Source organism: Thermobia domestica, chromosome 15, assembly GCF_964235325.1.
Source record: "Thermobia domestica chromosome 15, izTheDome1.hap1.1, whole genome shotgun sequence".
Lineage (NCBI taxonomy): Eukaryota > Metazoa > Arthropoda > Insecta > Zygentoma > Lepismatidae > Thermobia > Thermobia domestica.
Window position 1 is genome coordinate 11,993,072 of NC_137468.1, and position 18,675 is coordinate 12,011,746.

Sequence of the window (18,675 nt, forward strand, 5' to 3'; positions counted from 1 at the left end):
AGTGTCGCGGCGAAACTGTCAATATGCAGAGGAGTGCAAAGCAGAGATATGCGATAAAGTTGTGTATTATATTATATATATATATATATATATATATATATATATATATATATATATATATATATATATATATATATATATATATATATATATATATATATATATATATATATATATAATTTAAAAAACGCGACGAAATGTTTGGTATAATACAAAAAACCTATAGGAAAGATCCTTTATCGAGAGTACAAATGTTATGGTAGGACAGCTCTGAGTGGCACAGTGACGAGTCTACTCTACCAAAAGTGGATTCAATTCGCAAATTGAATATTAACTGGAATCTGATACTCACAGCTATTTTTATTGTTATTACTCTAAATGTATTGTCCAAAAGGGGTTCGTACCACCTTGCCAAAGTCGCACGCGTCCGTCCGGAAAACACCAACAAACCGTAGCAACGCTGCCCCAACCTCTCTGCAGCCCGAAATTGGCCTCGACTGGCTTTTATTAGATTCCCAGTTTGAAATACAGCTTGAAAGAATACCATTTTGGGGTTGTTAAAACCATGCAAGCAGCCGTGACGAGCGATTTGAAAGAGACCCCTCTTCACGACACCCAAGCCAATTTTATTCGTTCAAGACGACACGGGGCAGAAACACTGGCAATAGTGTACTAGTGCTTAAAGATGTTATTTCGAGGAATTTTTAAGTGTATGTAAAAAGTGTATTATCACCTTCTTGAAATGATGAATTTTATACAATCAATCTCATTACTTCCTGAACTGACCTTACAATCAGCAAACTTAAACAACTTCATCAGGATCAAGCACTTTCAGCTCTCCTCAAAAGCGTGTTACGCTTCAGCGTATAAATCACAATGACAACAGCAGACGCTCATCCGATCCTCCATTAACTCTTAGACCTCACTCCAGCTCTACCACGTTACGCATATTCACTGTTTGATCACCTTTTTGCTATCATGAACATGATCAGGCCACCCTTCACTATAACCCCACCATCCATACAGCCATTGCACATAATTTTATAAATGAATTCATTTGTATTCTAACTAACAGGGCTCCAAGTGTTTAAACCCATTCTGAGTAGCCGCAGAGATTAACACTCTCGTTGCAACTATCATTATATATATATAGGGTGGTCCAAAAGTAGGCATACACCCCTTGTATATCATTCTAGCATATAGGTTTATTTGTTTCGGCTGATCCGAACTTAAGATATAAATAAAAAGACGTTTTGGGCCATCCTGTATATATATATCTTTCCGTTCTGTTACTAAACTTCATTTCATCATATAAATTACATACCATGCTCAGGTCACCTTCTTCTGTATGCCTATCCAAATAAGTATATCAATAAATAAATGAATTCTGATACCTATCTTCCAATGATACTACCAATAAATGAATGCTCATGGTCCCAGAGAAGGCGTTATCTTCTACGGGCCGTCCATCTTCGGATGGGAATGAAATTGCACATTAAAAAAACATCAACGCTTGAACAATCCATGGACGACTACACGTGTAAAGAACAGGCGGTCTAAAATATGAAATAAAAAACAACGAATATACCACAAGAAACATTCTATATTATCCCATCAACAATACAATATCACCTATATGAGTATTCCCTTACATGTCATCAATTTAAGCTGTACATCAAAGTACTATGTTCTAGCATCTTCCCATGGGCACTTGTAAATCCTTAGTTTACAAGAACAACAATATGGAGCATAATGCAGTTCAAGATTTATTGTTCAGTGTCAAGTTTACAAAGTTGAACTGCCGTGCTGTCACTTTTTTTTTTTTTTTTTTTTTTTACTTTTATTGTTTATTAGAGAGAAATACACAAAATATACACACAAAAATATATGTACATTGAATAATAACAGCATTATCGATGTTAAAAGTATAATCCAATTTAGCAATATACTTGTAAATATCATATAATGTATCATGATTCAGAAAAATCAGTTCAACTATATCACAAAATAAAAACTTCTTAATTTTATTTTTTAAAAAAGTTGAAAATTCTAAAAAGTACAATGCTACTCAACTTAAAAATGGAAAAAAAAAAAAAAAAATACAACACACTTCGATATATATGTCAAAACTTTTCTCTATACATCATTCCCTATAGGCATCCAACCTATTAACGAAGTACCTTACACGATAATCTTAAACTATCTTTGCCACACTTATTTGACATTGTACACTTTTATTATTTCGCTTCAGAAATACACCAATGTGAGTGATATGTCAACTGATGATGTAAATGTTAGGGTGAGGGAAGAAACTGGGAACCAAACCAGTCTGGTATATTGGTAAAAAATATTGACTTAAAAAAAGCCTGGTCTCTTCCTTTTAAACACATGTACGACATATATATAGAATGCAATTCTTCACATTGGTTCTACATACATGACCCTTTAAAAACTGACCTAAAGTAAGATTCGCGCCAATTTATATTCCTGGAAATTACTAAAAACAAAAGACGAAAGTTAGAAGAGCAAAGCGTCCTAGAATTTGAAAAGGACCACCACGCATAATAATAAGATATCCTGATAACATTCTTGATAACTGAGAAATACATCATATGTATACCCAAATGTACCTGTTTGAACATGGTACAGTTATACTGAAAAATATAAATTGATACGAATCTTATTTGGGATAGCTCTTAACACATTCACTGTTACTATAAAGTTTCGAACATTGATAAACGGCTCCAATAGAGAATATGTTAAGGGTCATATCAGCTTTTTAGAAAATATACCAAAGATTTTTGTTTGTTTATTTTGTTTTTGGAGGCACCTGGAAAACAGTGCAAGATAATGTACACTCAGCACATGCACATATACTACCATTCAAAGCAAGTTTGAACAAGAATTTCAATGCAAGGCGAAAATGTTATATATTGTTCACTGCAATGGGGACTCGTGCGATCGATTCCAAATTTGGTGTAGCTAAAAATACAAATGTCAAGTCGAAATGCGTCATGCTCTTCGTATTATAAGAGCTGTAAGCATCTCGTTGCCGAGTTTTAAATCAGAACCTGGATTAAAAGAGAGTGAGCACTCTTCGTTTCCAGTATTAGCCATTCCATTCCCGGGTTTTTATCCTCTGCTATTATATAAACCTGCATAACCAATAGGTAATACTGGTTACATATAGGCCAGGCGTTCTTAGAAACAACTATAAACGTGGATACATTCTGTTGCTTCCGTAAATCGAAAAACTACTTCGTACGCGATAAGATCTGGTGAAGATAATTGTGTGTTGTGTGTTTCAAGGTAAATCCTTTCTATGCGAAAAGCTTATGACACTTGCATTATTTTATCACTAAAGATTGGAACATTAAATACACACTAAATAAATATCTGAAAATTAACTGTAAAAAATTTTTTGTTTGGTATGTGAAGTAAATGCCCTAGTTTAGTGTACAATTAATACCGTATGGTAGGTGTCATACCTGGGCAATTATTCAACTTATGTTCTACATGTAAATTAATGATATAGGTGAGAATTAAATATTGTGGATGTTGTGCCCAACCAGAGGGATAGAATGGTCGAATCTTTCTCTCGTCCTTTACGTGATATATAAAAAAGAAAAAAAACTGAGAGAGCTGACTTGAAGGAATAGATTGAGATTTAGAACTAACGATACATTTATAAAAACAGGTGATAATATAGCTCTACTCCTCAGGTATTTCTTGCACATTTATAATTAATGTACCTGCAACATATTGAGGTTGCTACGAGTTTACAGCTACGAAACCAGATTCTCACCAAAATTAAAGTGAATACTAGACCATTGTTAATCCCTATTCTCTCATGAATAAGGATTTTCGCTATAAAAAGTCAGAGTGCCATCTGTCGGAAAATTATTGATATCTAAGTGAGTACCTGCTTAACGAAGTCATAATTATTTAGTTCTTTAGGTAATACCTATTTCCTAATAGTGTTTTTTCAATGTATTCTTTCCAGTTTAGTCCATATTGGATGGAGTTTCCTTGTCAAGCTATCCCCACTCCACTGGTTTTGTTGTCTACACAGTTACGTTAAGGCAAGTGGGATAACATCTGCCTTCGGGCAAGATTAAATCTCTAGCGTTTTGGGTATTTCCTTTCTTCTACGAATAGATGTTAATCTTGCTGCTCAATAAAATACACCACGTGGGTGCAAGCGATTGCAAACATTTCGGGTATTAATGTTTTGTAATGCATGGACAGAATCAAGAGACGATATCTTCTTTTATAAGAACTGGGAAATTGAAGATTACAAAGTTCGCCCTCATTCAAAAAGTATAGGCCGTTTGAAATTTTTATATCTTAATATGGCCGCAAGATATGTTCCTGGAGATATGAGGCTTCCACATCTGTCAGAATGCAATTACAAGTCTATATACCCTGTATATTAACGCAGACTGGACTCCAACGTAAAATTGAACCTGAGTTACGCATATGAAAGGCAAACTTAGTAACCGCTCAGCCACGTGGAAATGGAAATGTACTTCGAACTACACAAATCTAAAATAAGCCTGCTCCTCAATACACATCAAGTTATTATATTTAAGGTACAGTCCGCAGCAAATAACCTGCAACATGAGCATGTACGTTTATTGTGAAACGGCGAAGTATTTTGCTCCAAAATAAGTGTGCAGGGGAGGACGTCGAAGTTTCTCCTGGCGTGATTCGTGCCACTTACACGTTATGTTGATTCCCTGGGCTGTTAGTAGTTTCACAATAAACTTACATGCTCATGTTGCAGTTTTTTTTTTTTCTGCGGACTGTACAAGACAGGAAACATCTATCATAAAGTTCTGATGTTTGATAATACCAAAGTAATTTATAACCAAAGAAAAATTCAACAGAATATACGAACGGGGTTTATTCTGTTTTACTCAATCGCTGTGGAGATTATATTGGGTTTAGTATGTGCCTCGTTTTATTTTTAGCTTCAACTATAAAATGTGAATATCACCGTCCCTTGTTTCTACCACGGAAGTATTTCACATGTTACTCCCGCAGCCAGATATAAGTACTGCAATGCATCCCCTCTTAAAAAATGGAAGAAAAAAAAACGTAATCTCTCCATTACAAACATGGAATATTCAGATCCTTTTCTTTCATCCTCGCATAGTGCATTCTGAGCTACACCTGCATCGATACACAATTTATATATATTTTTTAAAAATATGTTATTTGCATTCTCTAATGATTTATATGAATTCCTTCATGGTTATATGGTTAGTGTATGCGCCTTTGGAGCAGAAGACCCAAGTTCGATTCACGGTGGGATCTCATGTGGCTCGGATCGTCCGTTAAGCTCTGTGACCAGTCTTATATAGTCTTGGTGCCGAAAGGGGTCGCTAAACTCCAACCAACAAACCAAATTTGACGATTTATAACGAGAATTAGTTTTTATTTTTTAATTCCCGCCATATGCATGTCTGTAAATTCTACCACCACTGAAAATCACTTTGTAATTAGGACCAAATGTTTTCTATCTTAAAGAAAACTTAGTTCATTTAAATTGTGATAAACCCTTAAGTCGACGTTAGTTTCTGATTTCCTGGGACTGAATCAAAAGAGAGAGAAGCCACGTTAGCAACAGCTGAGGAAACATTTTATAATTACTTAGCTATGGGTTTTTGGGTTATTACGATCTCAGGAAACGAAGATTCCAACATTACTACATTAAAAGAGGTAGATACTTATATCAAATGACGGCCATCACGGCCAAACATAAGAAGTTACCAGAAAACTACCATACTTCTGATACGAATTCAAAGTGACAGAATAAAAACCCAGATGTAAGTAAGTAGATGGTAATTATATTCCAAAACTCGTATCAAACGTTTCAGCTGTTTTCTCGTGGTGCGATCCCACACAAGATTAGTTTCATTTCTATATATTAGATAAATGAAAGATTTTTTAAAAAAATATCTCGCATCAATTCTTCCTTTAAGTGCAAATTCAATTATATACAAGAATTAAATATGCACGACTGGACAAAGAATTGAAGCAGAATCTCGCTTACCCTCCCGATACGTTAACAACTACGTTACCTTGCCTGCTTCCTAAACAGCCATATATATTCTATTCATTCCATTACTTTAAAATGCTCACTTAAAACAATCGTAGAAATGCGAAATGTTTTTAAAGCTTTTAGCTCAATCCCTGTAATAGTAGAATTTTTTATGACAATAATAAAATAATGGTTGTAACTCAATTTATCACTTTTCATGTAGATCTACCTTTACAACGCACTAACACGTGGCTCATTTTGTCCTTTCTATTATAGATTACAATATTTCATATTAGTTCATTAATACCGGAATAAGGAACAAACTGGTAAAGCGCTATATATGAAGTATTTGGATTTTATAGTTCAGAGACTTGGACATTACGGAAGTTAAAGAAATATTTCGAGAGCTTCCAAACGTGGTGTTGGAAGAAAATGAAGAAGATAAAATGGACAGAAAGAGTAGCAAACGGATATGTTTTAAAATAGATAGGAGAAAAGAGGACGCTTCTAGCCACCACTCTTAGTAGAAAGGCCAATTGAATTGGACACAACTTCCCAAGAAATTGTCTTTTTATTTTTGTACAGTATTTTGCTCAAGGGTGAAAGGGGATAAAGACCCGAAAACCCCTTGCGTACGCAACTGTTTGTGAAAATTTTTTGTTAATTTGCGGTCAAAAATTTCTCGAACTAAGGATAATTCGCCTTGCACCAAACTTCTATGAGAACTTGCCATGAATGCAGTATAGTACAGATGGTATTACATTAGAAATATTGGCACATAGAAAAAATAAAAAGAAGAAAGAAAAAAATGAGGACAGAGCACCTAAAATTTAACAAGGACAGGTAACATCAAATATACACATCAACACAACATACAGTAAAACACATCAAGTAAAAACAAACAAACGAAGACGAAAAATAAAATTCGCCAAAAAAAAATTTAAAAAGTTTTCTTTATAAATGTTTTATTTCTTTAAAAAAAAAAAGAAAGGAAAAAAGGTGAGATTGTGGTGGTTAATCTACTTTTGGTTTCGATGAAACTTTGGCGACCACACCAGAGGACGTACCGCCAGCAGCAGAAGATTGAGAAGGAACGGGCACTTGGCCTTCTGACTGAGAAGACTCTGGCATGAACTTAACTAAAATGCACAAAACCGAAAAAAAGAGAGAAAAAAAGAGTCACATTTAATACAACACTAGATCTGCTTACATTTTTTTTGCTTGTTTGCTAATCCTCTTCGAACTATACAACCAACTGTACAGTGTATGATAGATACACACAATCCAATCAGACCACACACACGTACACGGTACAAGCAGTGTTGCCAATATCTGGGAAGCAAAAGTCCATTTTTTTAAACGTTAAATTTCAAAAATTCCTTTCCTTAACACATTCTTTTCCGAGCTCTATTCCGCGTTTTTTTAGTTTACGTTTTGAATTTAGTTCCCTATTTCAAACAAAATTCCTCTTTATTCATTACACAGATTTAAATTTTTAAGCTACAATTCCACCACTACGTCAATTTTTTATGACCTTAAGTTTTCCGTTATTTACGTGATCTTGAAACTTACAGAATTACCCTTCGAAAATTATTTATCGTCATTACGTAATTTGATTTCCTAAGTTAAACTTTCTCTACCGTAACAGTTTTCCAACTTACAGAATTACCATTTGAAAGTTATGTTACTTCACTATGGAACTTGATTTTCTAAGTTGAACTTTCTTTACCCTAATAGATTTCCGAATTTCACGTTAACATTTTCCTTCGGAAGAAAGAAAGAAAAAAAAAAAAAAAACCTTCAAGTAGTTTTATCTCTCTTTAGTAAAAGATATAATTCACTAAAATTTCTCTTATTCCACAGATTCACGTAACAGAAATGTGCCCTTTACTACCTACACATTTTTTTAGTTACAGAAAAGTGAAACTTGGCCAATTTTAGGACACTTACAATACAATTTAAGACTGTTACGAATTTTGAAATTATACGGTAACATCTAGAAAGTAAGTTCCGATGTGCATAAGGGCTGAGTTATTTGATTTATTAGCAAAATACTGAAACCAGTTTGAAACATGAAAACAAACAAAGTGTAAGCTTTATGGTATATGTTAATAATTTTAAGAAAATCAGAATGTCCATCGCATGTAAAATGCGGTCTGTGATCCATTCTTTAAATGTAAAATAAAAATTAAACTGGCTGATTTTCACTGTTAGATTTAATGAAGTTAATGGAGAACATGAACTGAGTGATTCAACGATATGCAGATATGTGCAACAACTTAATGAAAGGACTGAAAACATACATGACGAACAATTCAATTATCCCTCTTACTGTACCGACCTTGCACCAAGTGACTTTCATCTGTTCAAGCATTTGACATCATCCTTGTTCGTCAGCGTTTCCACGACTACAACAAGATTAATCATGCCCTTAACAAGTGGCACCTTTCTGTCATGAAGGAAAACAAACGTGGTGCTTCACTACGATAAGTGCTTCAACAACGGTGGAAATTACACCGAAAACTAATGTAAGGTATGCACAGCTTACAGCAATATAAATGGTTTATTAATATCATCATCATAACATATCGGAACTCATTTTCTGGATATCTTTCGTTTTTATGTCGGCAAATTCAGATTAAGCCTATATATTCCTTTTTGAGCTCAGCTGTTCACCATAAATAGAAGCAATGGACAATGTATAGCTTATTCTGAAGCAGTTATCATTCAAACGCTGAAGCAGACAGAATATGAAAGAAAAAAAAAGGTAATTTACATTTGAATACTTCTCCTACAACTACCCCCGGTATAAAAAGTCATTCACGAACGGACTTTCGAGTTGCGTTAATGTTATATAAACTTTTCTAGTTTCAAGAGTAACATTGAAACTTACCTTTTGGTACTAAGATTAAAAATCTAAACTTCCAACGTAGATTTCAACAAGTTCACACATTCACACTCCAAAATATCCTTTTTTTTTTATCAGTATTATAGAGGAAATTTTATTGAATTGGCAACACTACGTACAATCATACACAACATTAACATACAGCAGCAACACCTGTTTCAAACGTAGAAAAGAAATTATAGGGTGGTTAACTTTTTGTTCGCTTTTTTTTAAGAACTAAATTAATGGAATATGTTGCCCAAGGCTTGCATGCAGTGTTTTGAAGCCAGCGGCATGCGGATAAGGCCCACAGAATGAGAAAGTCTACAATGTATATAAACATGCATTGCACCATCCACTCTCACAAGCTGTTGCGCTTTTTTTTTTTTTTTTTTTAATTGTACTGAGATCATTGTGTGAAAGCTACTTAGCACGGATAACTATTATTAGTATCTAAGTTATCTTACTAATGTGTGTATATATATATACGATGCGACACACACGCACACGCCAAGATTCGCACCAACAATATTTCTGAATCTGGTAATCTTCTACAGGTTGATATGTCTATACAAGATACTACTGTTTATATATAAAGATTGGCTAAAAATTACAAAATTGTGGCTTTAGGCTCAACTCGCAGTTCTTGATTAGAGCTCTAGAATATGGCCGCCATGTTGGATTTTTGGCCCACTGATATTTCTTTCGTTAAATTTTTCTGATTTTATTAATTTCTTGTGCATTGTTATTTTAATTTACTTGCCTTAGAAAATCTATTACTAAAACTACTTTTAGAACCGGCCAAGTAATGTATTACTCTGTTACTGTTTCATGAACATAAAATGCATAAATAGGATGCGGCACAAACAAGATTGAAATAGATCAATTATTTCTAATTACCCTAGATACTGTGTACTGTCATAGTTCGTTGCTCCTAGTCTCAGCAAAACCACATACAGAGTACAAAGAGGAGGCAGAAAAACTGAAGTTGATTCAAGACAGCGGTGACAATCCAACACGTACATCGATGGTTTTACTGTCAAAACTTATTTGTCCCATTCCTCTACTTATTCTACCTGTCGTTTCTCCGATCATTACAGTAGCGTTAAAACGATTCACACAGCTCGAACCGAAATTGATTCTCTCTGAAAATCGGATCCGTTCTGGAGCCAAAACCGATACCGAAGGGAAGCGAAACTACAAAGAAAGAAAAAGAAAGCTGAAGGCGGTTTCCTAGAGTTATTATTACATTTGTGCACCATTATTTGTAGCTTGTAACAATCTTTAGATGTTTGCAATCATGATGTCAAAAATATATTTCGGTTCATTTCTCGAAGCACACGGAATTAAAACATTTATTTTTCGATTCTGAGACCGGATTCTAAAACACTTTCGATTCCGCTATCAGCAACAAATCTAGGATAAAGTTTTCAGAGTGAGAAAGAACTTCATAGGACACACTGAAATACAGGAATAGGGTAGCTAATCCTCTGAAAGGAAGTGAAAAAAAATCCGAGGAAGACTTATGTCAGAACGGAAGAGATTATGGGAAGATTATATGCATGTATAATTCTCAATAATTGAATAATTACATTATTTATGATGATGATGATAATTATGATTTTCCGGCAAAACGGAAGACGAAAAAGCAGACCCACTAAGTGAAAATTCATTTTTTTAAAGTAACGGAAATAATTGAAAATTACTGTAACATATCTGTACATTATTAGAAAAATATCAACTGGGTCAAAAACCAACATGGCGTCTGTAATCTAATTTCATTAAGTTATTAAAAAAAAAAATTGTTGAAGTTCCTACATTACCCTATCTTGTAGAAAGAAGTAAAACGTACTAAGAATGCTCTACACTACACTGCCTCCTACGAACAAGCTCTGAGGAAGTGTATCCAAAATTTTAACGCTTTTTTTCAATGTATGAAGGATATTCGCAGGTTATGGGTAGGGAATTATAACAATGCCAAAACTACCCTATAACAGCTTTAGTTAAATATATGGTTTATTATTTGGTTAATCTCTTATGTACAGATAGCACCTGAACGCGAATCCAGTGTGATTTTCCAAGATTACATATCATACACGATACACCTATCATTACTGAAAACTTCATCCATATCAAATCTTGTGTACAGCTCACTATCTTTACATATACTGTTTTATTAAAAAATCTTAGGCTCTTCTCACCCAAATAATGCCAGAACATCGCGATGCTTTTTTAAATCGTAGAACGGTACTTTATAATTCTTTAAAAAAGCTGCGAAGTGTCCGAACTCCCCCCGTATATTGTCTAGTACATAAATTACATTCGTAATTGTATATATAATATATATAAATTGGAAGAACGAGTTCTCCTGTGCGTACCTTGATAGCAATGCTTCTTCGGAAATATAACTGGTGCAAAAGCTTGGGAAGTGTGTCACTTCTTATATATCTAAAGAGACGGAAACGGCTCGTATGTACATGCGCATACAAAAATACGCGTGCTACATACACACCGCACACTGCTGTTATTACAACAGGCTACTTTAGTAAGTAGAAAATACATCACACTCTTCTACCAAGCAAGTTATCAAGCAGCAGCAAGAGTTTTTTTTGTTGGTCCTTACGCCATGTTACTATACACAAAAATCTAAAAACTAACAGTCAATCCCTGAAACATAATTCTGATATCCAAAAAAGCACACTTTGTCTTAGAAACACTGAGAATTTACTTCAATAAACATGTATAAAGTATATTTATATATTTATTGACTGAAATGTAAATTGCGTGATTGTTTTACGATATGTTAAAATCAAATTTACAGAGCACACATTTATTGAACATATATGTATATATATATATATACGATATATTTACTTATGTGTAGTTTTCCTTTCAAGTCCGGGAAGAAAAATTAAGAAAAAAATTTTTTTAAGAATGACAGAAAAGGACAGTGTACGTGCAAATATTATTTAATACCTGTCAATGTTCTTTTTCTTAAAAAAAAAATATATATATATATATTAAATATCTTGAAGTGATTTAAGAACGAAATACTGGATCTAATTTCCTTCTTTAGTCACTTCAGTAAAAAAAACAAAGAAAAAAAGTAAAAAGTAAAATGCATCACTTCTGCTTAAACAAAAGAGTGAAGTAATAAAACCCTCGTTATTATGATTATTATTGTTTCCCCTATGATATTATTGGTTCTGTTAAGTCGAAGATGGTGGCATGTAGAATCCTGTTAGCTCCAAGAGTGAACGCAGAACTTGATATTACGACTTTAACTTGCTGCAAAAGCTGTGAAAAGACAAGCAAAAACCACAAAATATTGTTAGTGGTTACAATCCCAAAATCCGAGGTACAATCCGCCAACAAACAGTACAGCTATTTTTTTTTTTTTTTTTTTTTTAAGCCTTCTACTACGTTCCATCATGCAGTTCCATGCGATGTTGTGCATTTCACTCACATTACTACCTCATACTCATATGAAATTAAAGAAATACCGTAATTTCAGCACCTTAAGGCTGTTTGCTGAATTTATTTTTGCAGTGTTTCAAAGTATATCCGAAATTAAATATAATAAAGAACAATATACAAGGTGTTTCAAAATAACACCAACAACATTTGGGAGGTGATTCCTGACACCAACGTAAGACAAAACGTATCGACCAACCTGGGAGCATAAATGCTTCTTTTTGGAGTTATAGGCTGCCAAAAACATGAAAAAATGGACTTTAAAGGTCCATAGCTCCAATACTATGGGACCTACTGTAGTCGGGTCAAGACTTCTTTAGGAACTAGTATGTGCCCTATCCAAATATAAATGTTTCAGAATCCTGCGGTACTTCCGCAACAATTTTTATAGAAGTAGTTAGTGAGTACTTCAAATTATATGCCCGTAGCCAAACTATCCATAAAAATTGTTGTGTGAGCACCGCAGGATTCTAAAACATGTACTTTTGGATAGCGCGCATATTAGTTCCTCAGTGAAATCTTGACTCGACTATCACCTCTGGTGCTTGGGGTCCCGGGTTCGATACCAGCCCCCGCCAAGTGAACTTTGTGGTGGACAAACACCGTGTGCGTGGGCTTTCTCGGGGTTCTCCCGTTTCCTCCCACTTTCTTCATTCCACCATTTCATTCATCACTCATCATCACCGTCTCCTTTAGCCTAGCCGGCATAACCGAGGGACGTAAAACTTAAAGATTTCATTTCATTTTTTCTTGACTCGACTAGGGTAGGTTCCATAGTTGTGCAGCTATGGACCTTTAAAGTCCATTTTTCACGTTTTTGGCAGCCTATAACTCCCAAAAGAAGCATTTATGTACCCAGGTTGGTCGATGAGTTTTGTCTTACCTTGGTGTCAGGAATCACCTCCCAAACGTTGTCGGTGTTGTTTTGAAACACCCTGTATATTGAAATTTTACAGCGGAATATTTTGCTATTTACGAAATAACACAAGCTAGGTTTATTCTGTAAGGGCAAGTTTTTCAATCATGAGCAGTACATCACCGAAATATGTGATGCCACTATTAACTTATTCAACGATTATGCAATTCTACAGATTTCACACAATACTCACGGAGATATATGTAATTAAACAAATTCAATTTTTGATATTCCATTACAGTTTTATTTCTTTTAACTTGCGTATCAAACGCACTGATTGTGTTCATCATCACAGTTCCATTACTTTTGTGAATTGTTCTATGATTATAGTGATATACTATTAATTGTTACATTCTTATAATTTTACATTTCGGAATCTGGAGAGAAAGTCACTGAGATGTTAGAAAACTTGAGAAAAGGCTGTGAAGAATATAGGATGAAAATAATTATTGGAAAGACAAAACTCATGGTGATTGGAACGAAGGGGTCGGTGTAAAATGTATTAGTAGGAAGGGGGAAAATAGAACAGGTGACTAGTTTTCGATACCTGAGTATTACTATTAGTAAAAAAAAAAAAAAAAAAATGAAATGAAATCTTTGAGTTTTACGTCCCTCGGTTATGCTGGTTAGGCTAAAGGAGACGGTGATGATGAGTAATGAATGAAATTGTGGAATGAAGAAAGTGGGAGGAAACGGGAGAACCCCGAGAAAACCCACGCACACGGTGTTTGTCCACCACAAAGTTCACTTGGCGGGGGCTGGGATCGAACCCGGGACCCCAAGCACCAGAGGTGAACGCTCTACCACTGAGCCACCGCGGCCCCAACTATTAGTAATGATATGATGTGTGAAGTGAAATAAAATCAAGGATAGGAATGGCGAAAGAAACCGTTAGGAGGAAGAAAACCTTATTTTGTGAGACTTTGAATAAAGAGTTAAGAAAAAGACCCAAAAGCTTCGTGTGGAATATTGTACTGTACGAGGAAGAAACAAGGACATGACGCAAAAATGATGGAAAACAATTGGAATCTTTCAAAACGTGGGTATGGAGAAGAATGGAGAGAATTAGCTGTATCGAGAGGAAAACGAATGAGAGGCTGTTAGAAATGGTGGGGGGAGAAGAGAACAATTTTAGACACTATTCAGAAAAAGAAGAGGAACTGCTTGGGACATTGGGTAAGAAGAAACTGTATCATGACGGACGTACTAGAGGGCGTGGTGGCAAGAAAGAGAGGGAGGGGGCGAAGGAGACTACAATTAATGGACGATATCAAAACAGAAAAGTCATACGCGAAAACGAACAGTTTAACGGAAGACCGTGAAGCATGGAAGCTTTCCAGATGCGGCAAGTGACCTGCCAATATTGGCAGAATACCTACGATGATGATGATATGAAATAATCAAATATTATTATAATTTAAGGTTTAATTTAAATTTATATTACGAGCCGTTTATTATTATTATTACATATCTTTATTAGAACAATAATAATACTTGTAAATGAGAACGGGCGTGGGAAATCTGGGTTCGATTCTTGGTAGGAGCTCATGCTGCTCGGATCCCACGTTAAGATGTAGGTCCACGTCTCATATGCACTTGCTGCTGAACTCTAAACTCAACTCAACTCAAATCAAATAAGAATGAAAACAATAATAATTGAGGAAACTATTAATATTATAGAAGTGAAAAAGACTTAAGTTTAAGAATAACGGAAGTTAAACAAGCATTCAATGGGGAAAGAGGACTGCTAACATCAAGAAATATGTCGTTGGACGTTCGAAAACGATTTATTAAGACTCTGGAATGGAGCGTGGTGCTTTACGGATCAGAGACGTGAACATTGAGAAAAGCTGAAATATCAAAGCTCGGAGCATTTGAAATGTGGTGCTGCGCATATCATGGACCGAAAGAAAAAGGAATGAAGACGTACTAAAGGAAGCTAATGAAGGACGACAGATCATGAAGATAATAGGAAAAAGAAGAAAGAGCATACTTGGTCATCTTATTCGGCACTCCGATTGGATCACTGTGTTGATAGATGGAGAGACAGAAGGAAAACTAGGAAGAGGAAGACGAAGAATAGAATATCTAGATACAGTTACGAAGAAGAGACCTTATCAAAGAAAGCATAAAACAGCTCTTCCAAGCGAAAGAAAAGTTTTAAAATTTCCATGTTGACCACCAAACTATAGTTGAGGCGAGACATTAGATTAATAATATACATATGAATTAAACTGTAAGTTGTAACTTTATTTGACTGTTTCATATTGCAATGTAAATTTATTAAAAAAAAAAAAAAAAAAAAAAAAATCATAATAATTGCAAAAATTCCAGAAATTAATAGAATTCTGATGATGAATGCAATCAATGTATTTGAAACGTAAATTTAAATAAAGAAAATACGGATAGAATAACAACAATTGAATTTATTTAATTACAGAGTTCTTTGAGAACACTTGGATGTTTTGAATTACAGTATTTTGTAAACACTAAATAGTCCGCTATAAAATCTTAGTATCACATTTTGATTTTTTACAAACAAAAAAAAAATATATATATTAAATGTAATAAAATCTAGCGAACAGCCTTAATATAAAACAGACATTTTAAAATCAAATTTCTGATTAGTTATATTAACATGGATCAAGTGCTTCTTGAGGGAATGTGATAGTGATCTAATCTAGTATTCTGTAAACAGAGAATTGAGACGTTCACCATTTCCTTGGAATACGGCCTCTTTGCAGTTTCGGAGTTGCATCCAGTGCTACTTTCTGTTTATTGTCACAATTATATCCAGTGTTATTGTCTCCTTATAATGTCAGAGTTATAATCAGTATTATTTTCTCTCTGTGGTGTCACTTGTACCCAGTGTTACTTTCATTTCTTTATTATACGAGTTTTCTTGCAACGATAATGTTTATATATATTTAATTTTAGGACAACACGGATAATAGTCCGGTACCTTATGATAACAAATTTTGTGGCCAAACTTGTTTTATTTATGCTGTTAACGATGTAATAAGTGATTCAAGTGTATTTTTCATTCCAGCGAAATGAATGATAAGTATTAAGAAAATACTAAGTTTAAAAGTAATCAAAATAGTTTAATTTATCGAAATAATTATCGTAGTAAGTTTTGGTAGTTATTAAAATAAGTTTAATATTTAATTGTGTGTTGAATTGTTCAGTACTTATTTTCTCCTTGTAGTTGTTTTCAGTGTTTCTTTATTAACTTCGTTAACTGTATGACCTATGTTAAGAAGTTTTAGAGTTATTTATTTTTTAGATTCCTATAAGCTATTTTCTCGTCATGACTAATATTAGAGCAACGAAACTTTATTTATTTATTTATTTTAAATTTATTAGGTTGTTGCGAATGAAATATCAGCTTTGACATCTGGCAGGAAACTCACCTCAGCACCACAGCACAGCGATAGACTAAGGTCCTATGTGTAACGTTACCAACTTTTAACTCGTTCAGCAAACAGGCTGCGGTATTCAGACGTCAGGAGGCAGTGCGGTGTCGAACAGAGTCATATGAAAAGTGCATCATAGACAACACACAGTTGTGGGTGTGTTTTCTTTACGAATTCGAACCAACACATTCTGCTCAGCGAGCCATTTGCCGTTAGCAATGTACAGTTGAGGATTCACACACAGACTTCTTTTACCACGAAATTCAACTGTTGGCTGAGTGACGGCAAAAGTATGTGGCTACAGACGGCGACTATGTTGATTAACTAGGCATTGTAGTTTTCATCTTTTTACGAAGTGATTCTAATGAAAACATTAAAGTTGCTATAAAATGCCGAGAAGTTGCATGATGGAAGTGGCTTTTCACAGTAGTGTTCCTTGAGTTTCACAAAATGACCGGAAGGTGGCAGAATGCCTCCAGCACAGGAGACGGCAACAGCATTAGTACGAAGATAACTGCGCCACTAACAACATGCGCTGCGTTAGAGCAGCGATCTGTGATACGTTTTTTGAGTAATAAGAGTGTCAAAACTATGAAATTCATCGCAGAATGACAGTACAGTACTGTGATTCGTGCTTGTCCCTGTAGCAAATGTAAGAGTGGTGTAGAAAACTTAAAAACGGCGTAACACGACTGGGGAAGTCTTGCCGCGTAGTGACGGACGAAACCAGTGCTTTAGTGCAAGAGCTTCTAAAGGATAACAGGCGTACTACTCTAAAGGCAATAGCCACAATTTTGAACATTAGTGTTAGTTCAGTACACAATATTGTCCATAACATGCTGAAGTTCAATCAAGTGTCTGCAAGATGGGTGCCCCATCACTTGGCAGCTTGAATTGAAAGACCGTCGCGCTGATGTCTGTGAAGAACTGTTGCATCGTTTCCACATCGGTGATTCATTTCTGGAAAGAATCGTTACAGGTGATGAGATCTGGGCTCACTATCACCAACCAGAAAGAAAAAGATCAAGCACGGAATGGCACCATAGCTCTTCACCGCCCCCCCCCCAAAAAAAAAAATCCATACTCAACCATCAGCGGGAAAAGAGATGCTCATTCTCTTCTGGGATCAAAGGGAGTCATTTTGGAACATTACATGGAGAGGAGGGGAAGGACAGGGGTAACCAGTACTTCTTATTCATATCTGCTCACAAACCAACTTCGCCCGGCAATTTAGAGTAAACGACGAGGACTTCTGACTTCAGGTGTATTGTTACAGCATGACAACGCTCGCCCGCATACTGCCCGTTTGACAGCTGAGACTATCCAGGATTTGAAATTTGAATGTCTCCCACAGCCACCTTATTCGCCAGACCTCGCCCTAGTGACTTTCATGTGTTTAGATCGCTCAAAGAAGCATTGGGAGGCGAGAACTTCATTCGCACCAATGTAATACGAGTACATCAAACAATTACTTATATATATATATATTATGGTTGTTAGGTTGAAAGTTAACATGTTCATGAAAGTATGTTTTTATTTAGTAATGTGTTTATTATTATTATTATTATTATTATTATTATTATTATTATTATTATTATTATTATTATTATTATTTAGTCTTGTAAATTGTAGTTTTTAATGTATGTGCACTGTTCATCAGGAATTCTATACAAAAACCACTCCAAATACGTTCTTACCGGTAATTCGGAGATCGCACAAATAATTTTTCAACCGCACTGAATAATTTTTCAACGGATGTACATATTACAGCGAACCGGCATGAATATAAAGTTTACATCAAACAGAACCTTATTATACAGAGAGTAGTCCCTGTTACGTTTCTTTGAGATAAGCAACTTACTGTCAGCAAAAAGCCCAAGTAAGGAAATATATATATATGGTGTTCCATAAGCTTGACCATTTAACTGGAAAACAC

At 34.9% G+C, this 18,675-nt stretch overlaps 1 protein-coding gene across 5 annotated transcripts in view; it reads right to left on the reverse strand.

Moving 5' to 3' along the window:
• Positions 1–1,585: 1,585 nt before the first annotated feature.
• Positions 1,586–18,675, reverse strand: part of LOC145672076 (neuronal synaptobrevin-like) — a 66,416-nt gene continuing 49,326 nt past the window's right edge. For 3 of the 5 annotated variants that reach the window (XM_081741321.1, XM_081741320.1, XM_081741322.1), the window contains exon 6: positions 1,586–7,185. In XM_081741321.1, coding sequence (XP_081597447.1) covers positions 7,061–7,185 — 125 coding nt within the window. In that variant the 3' untranslated portion in view covers positions 1,586–7,060. The other 2 variants (XM_081741323.1, XM_081741324.1) reach the window with 1 other exon arrangement.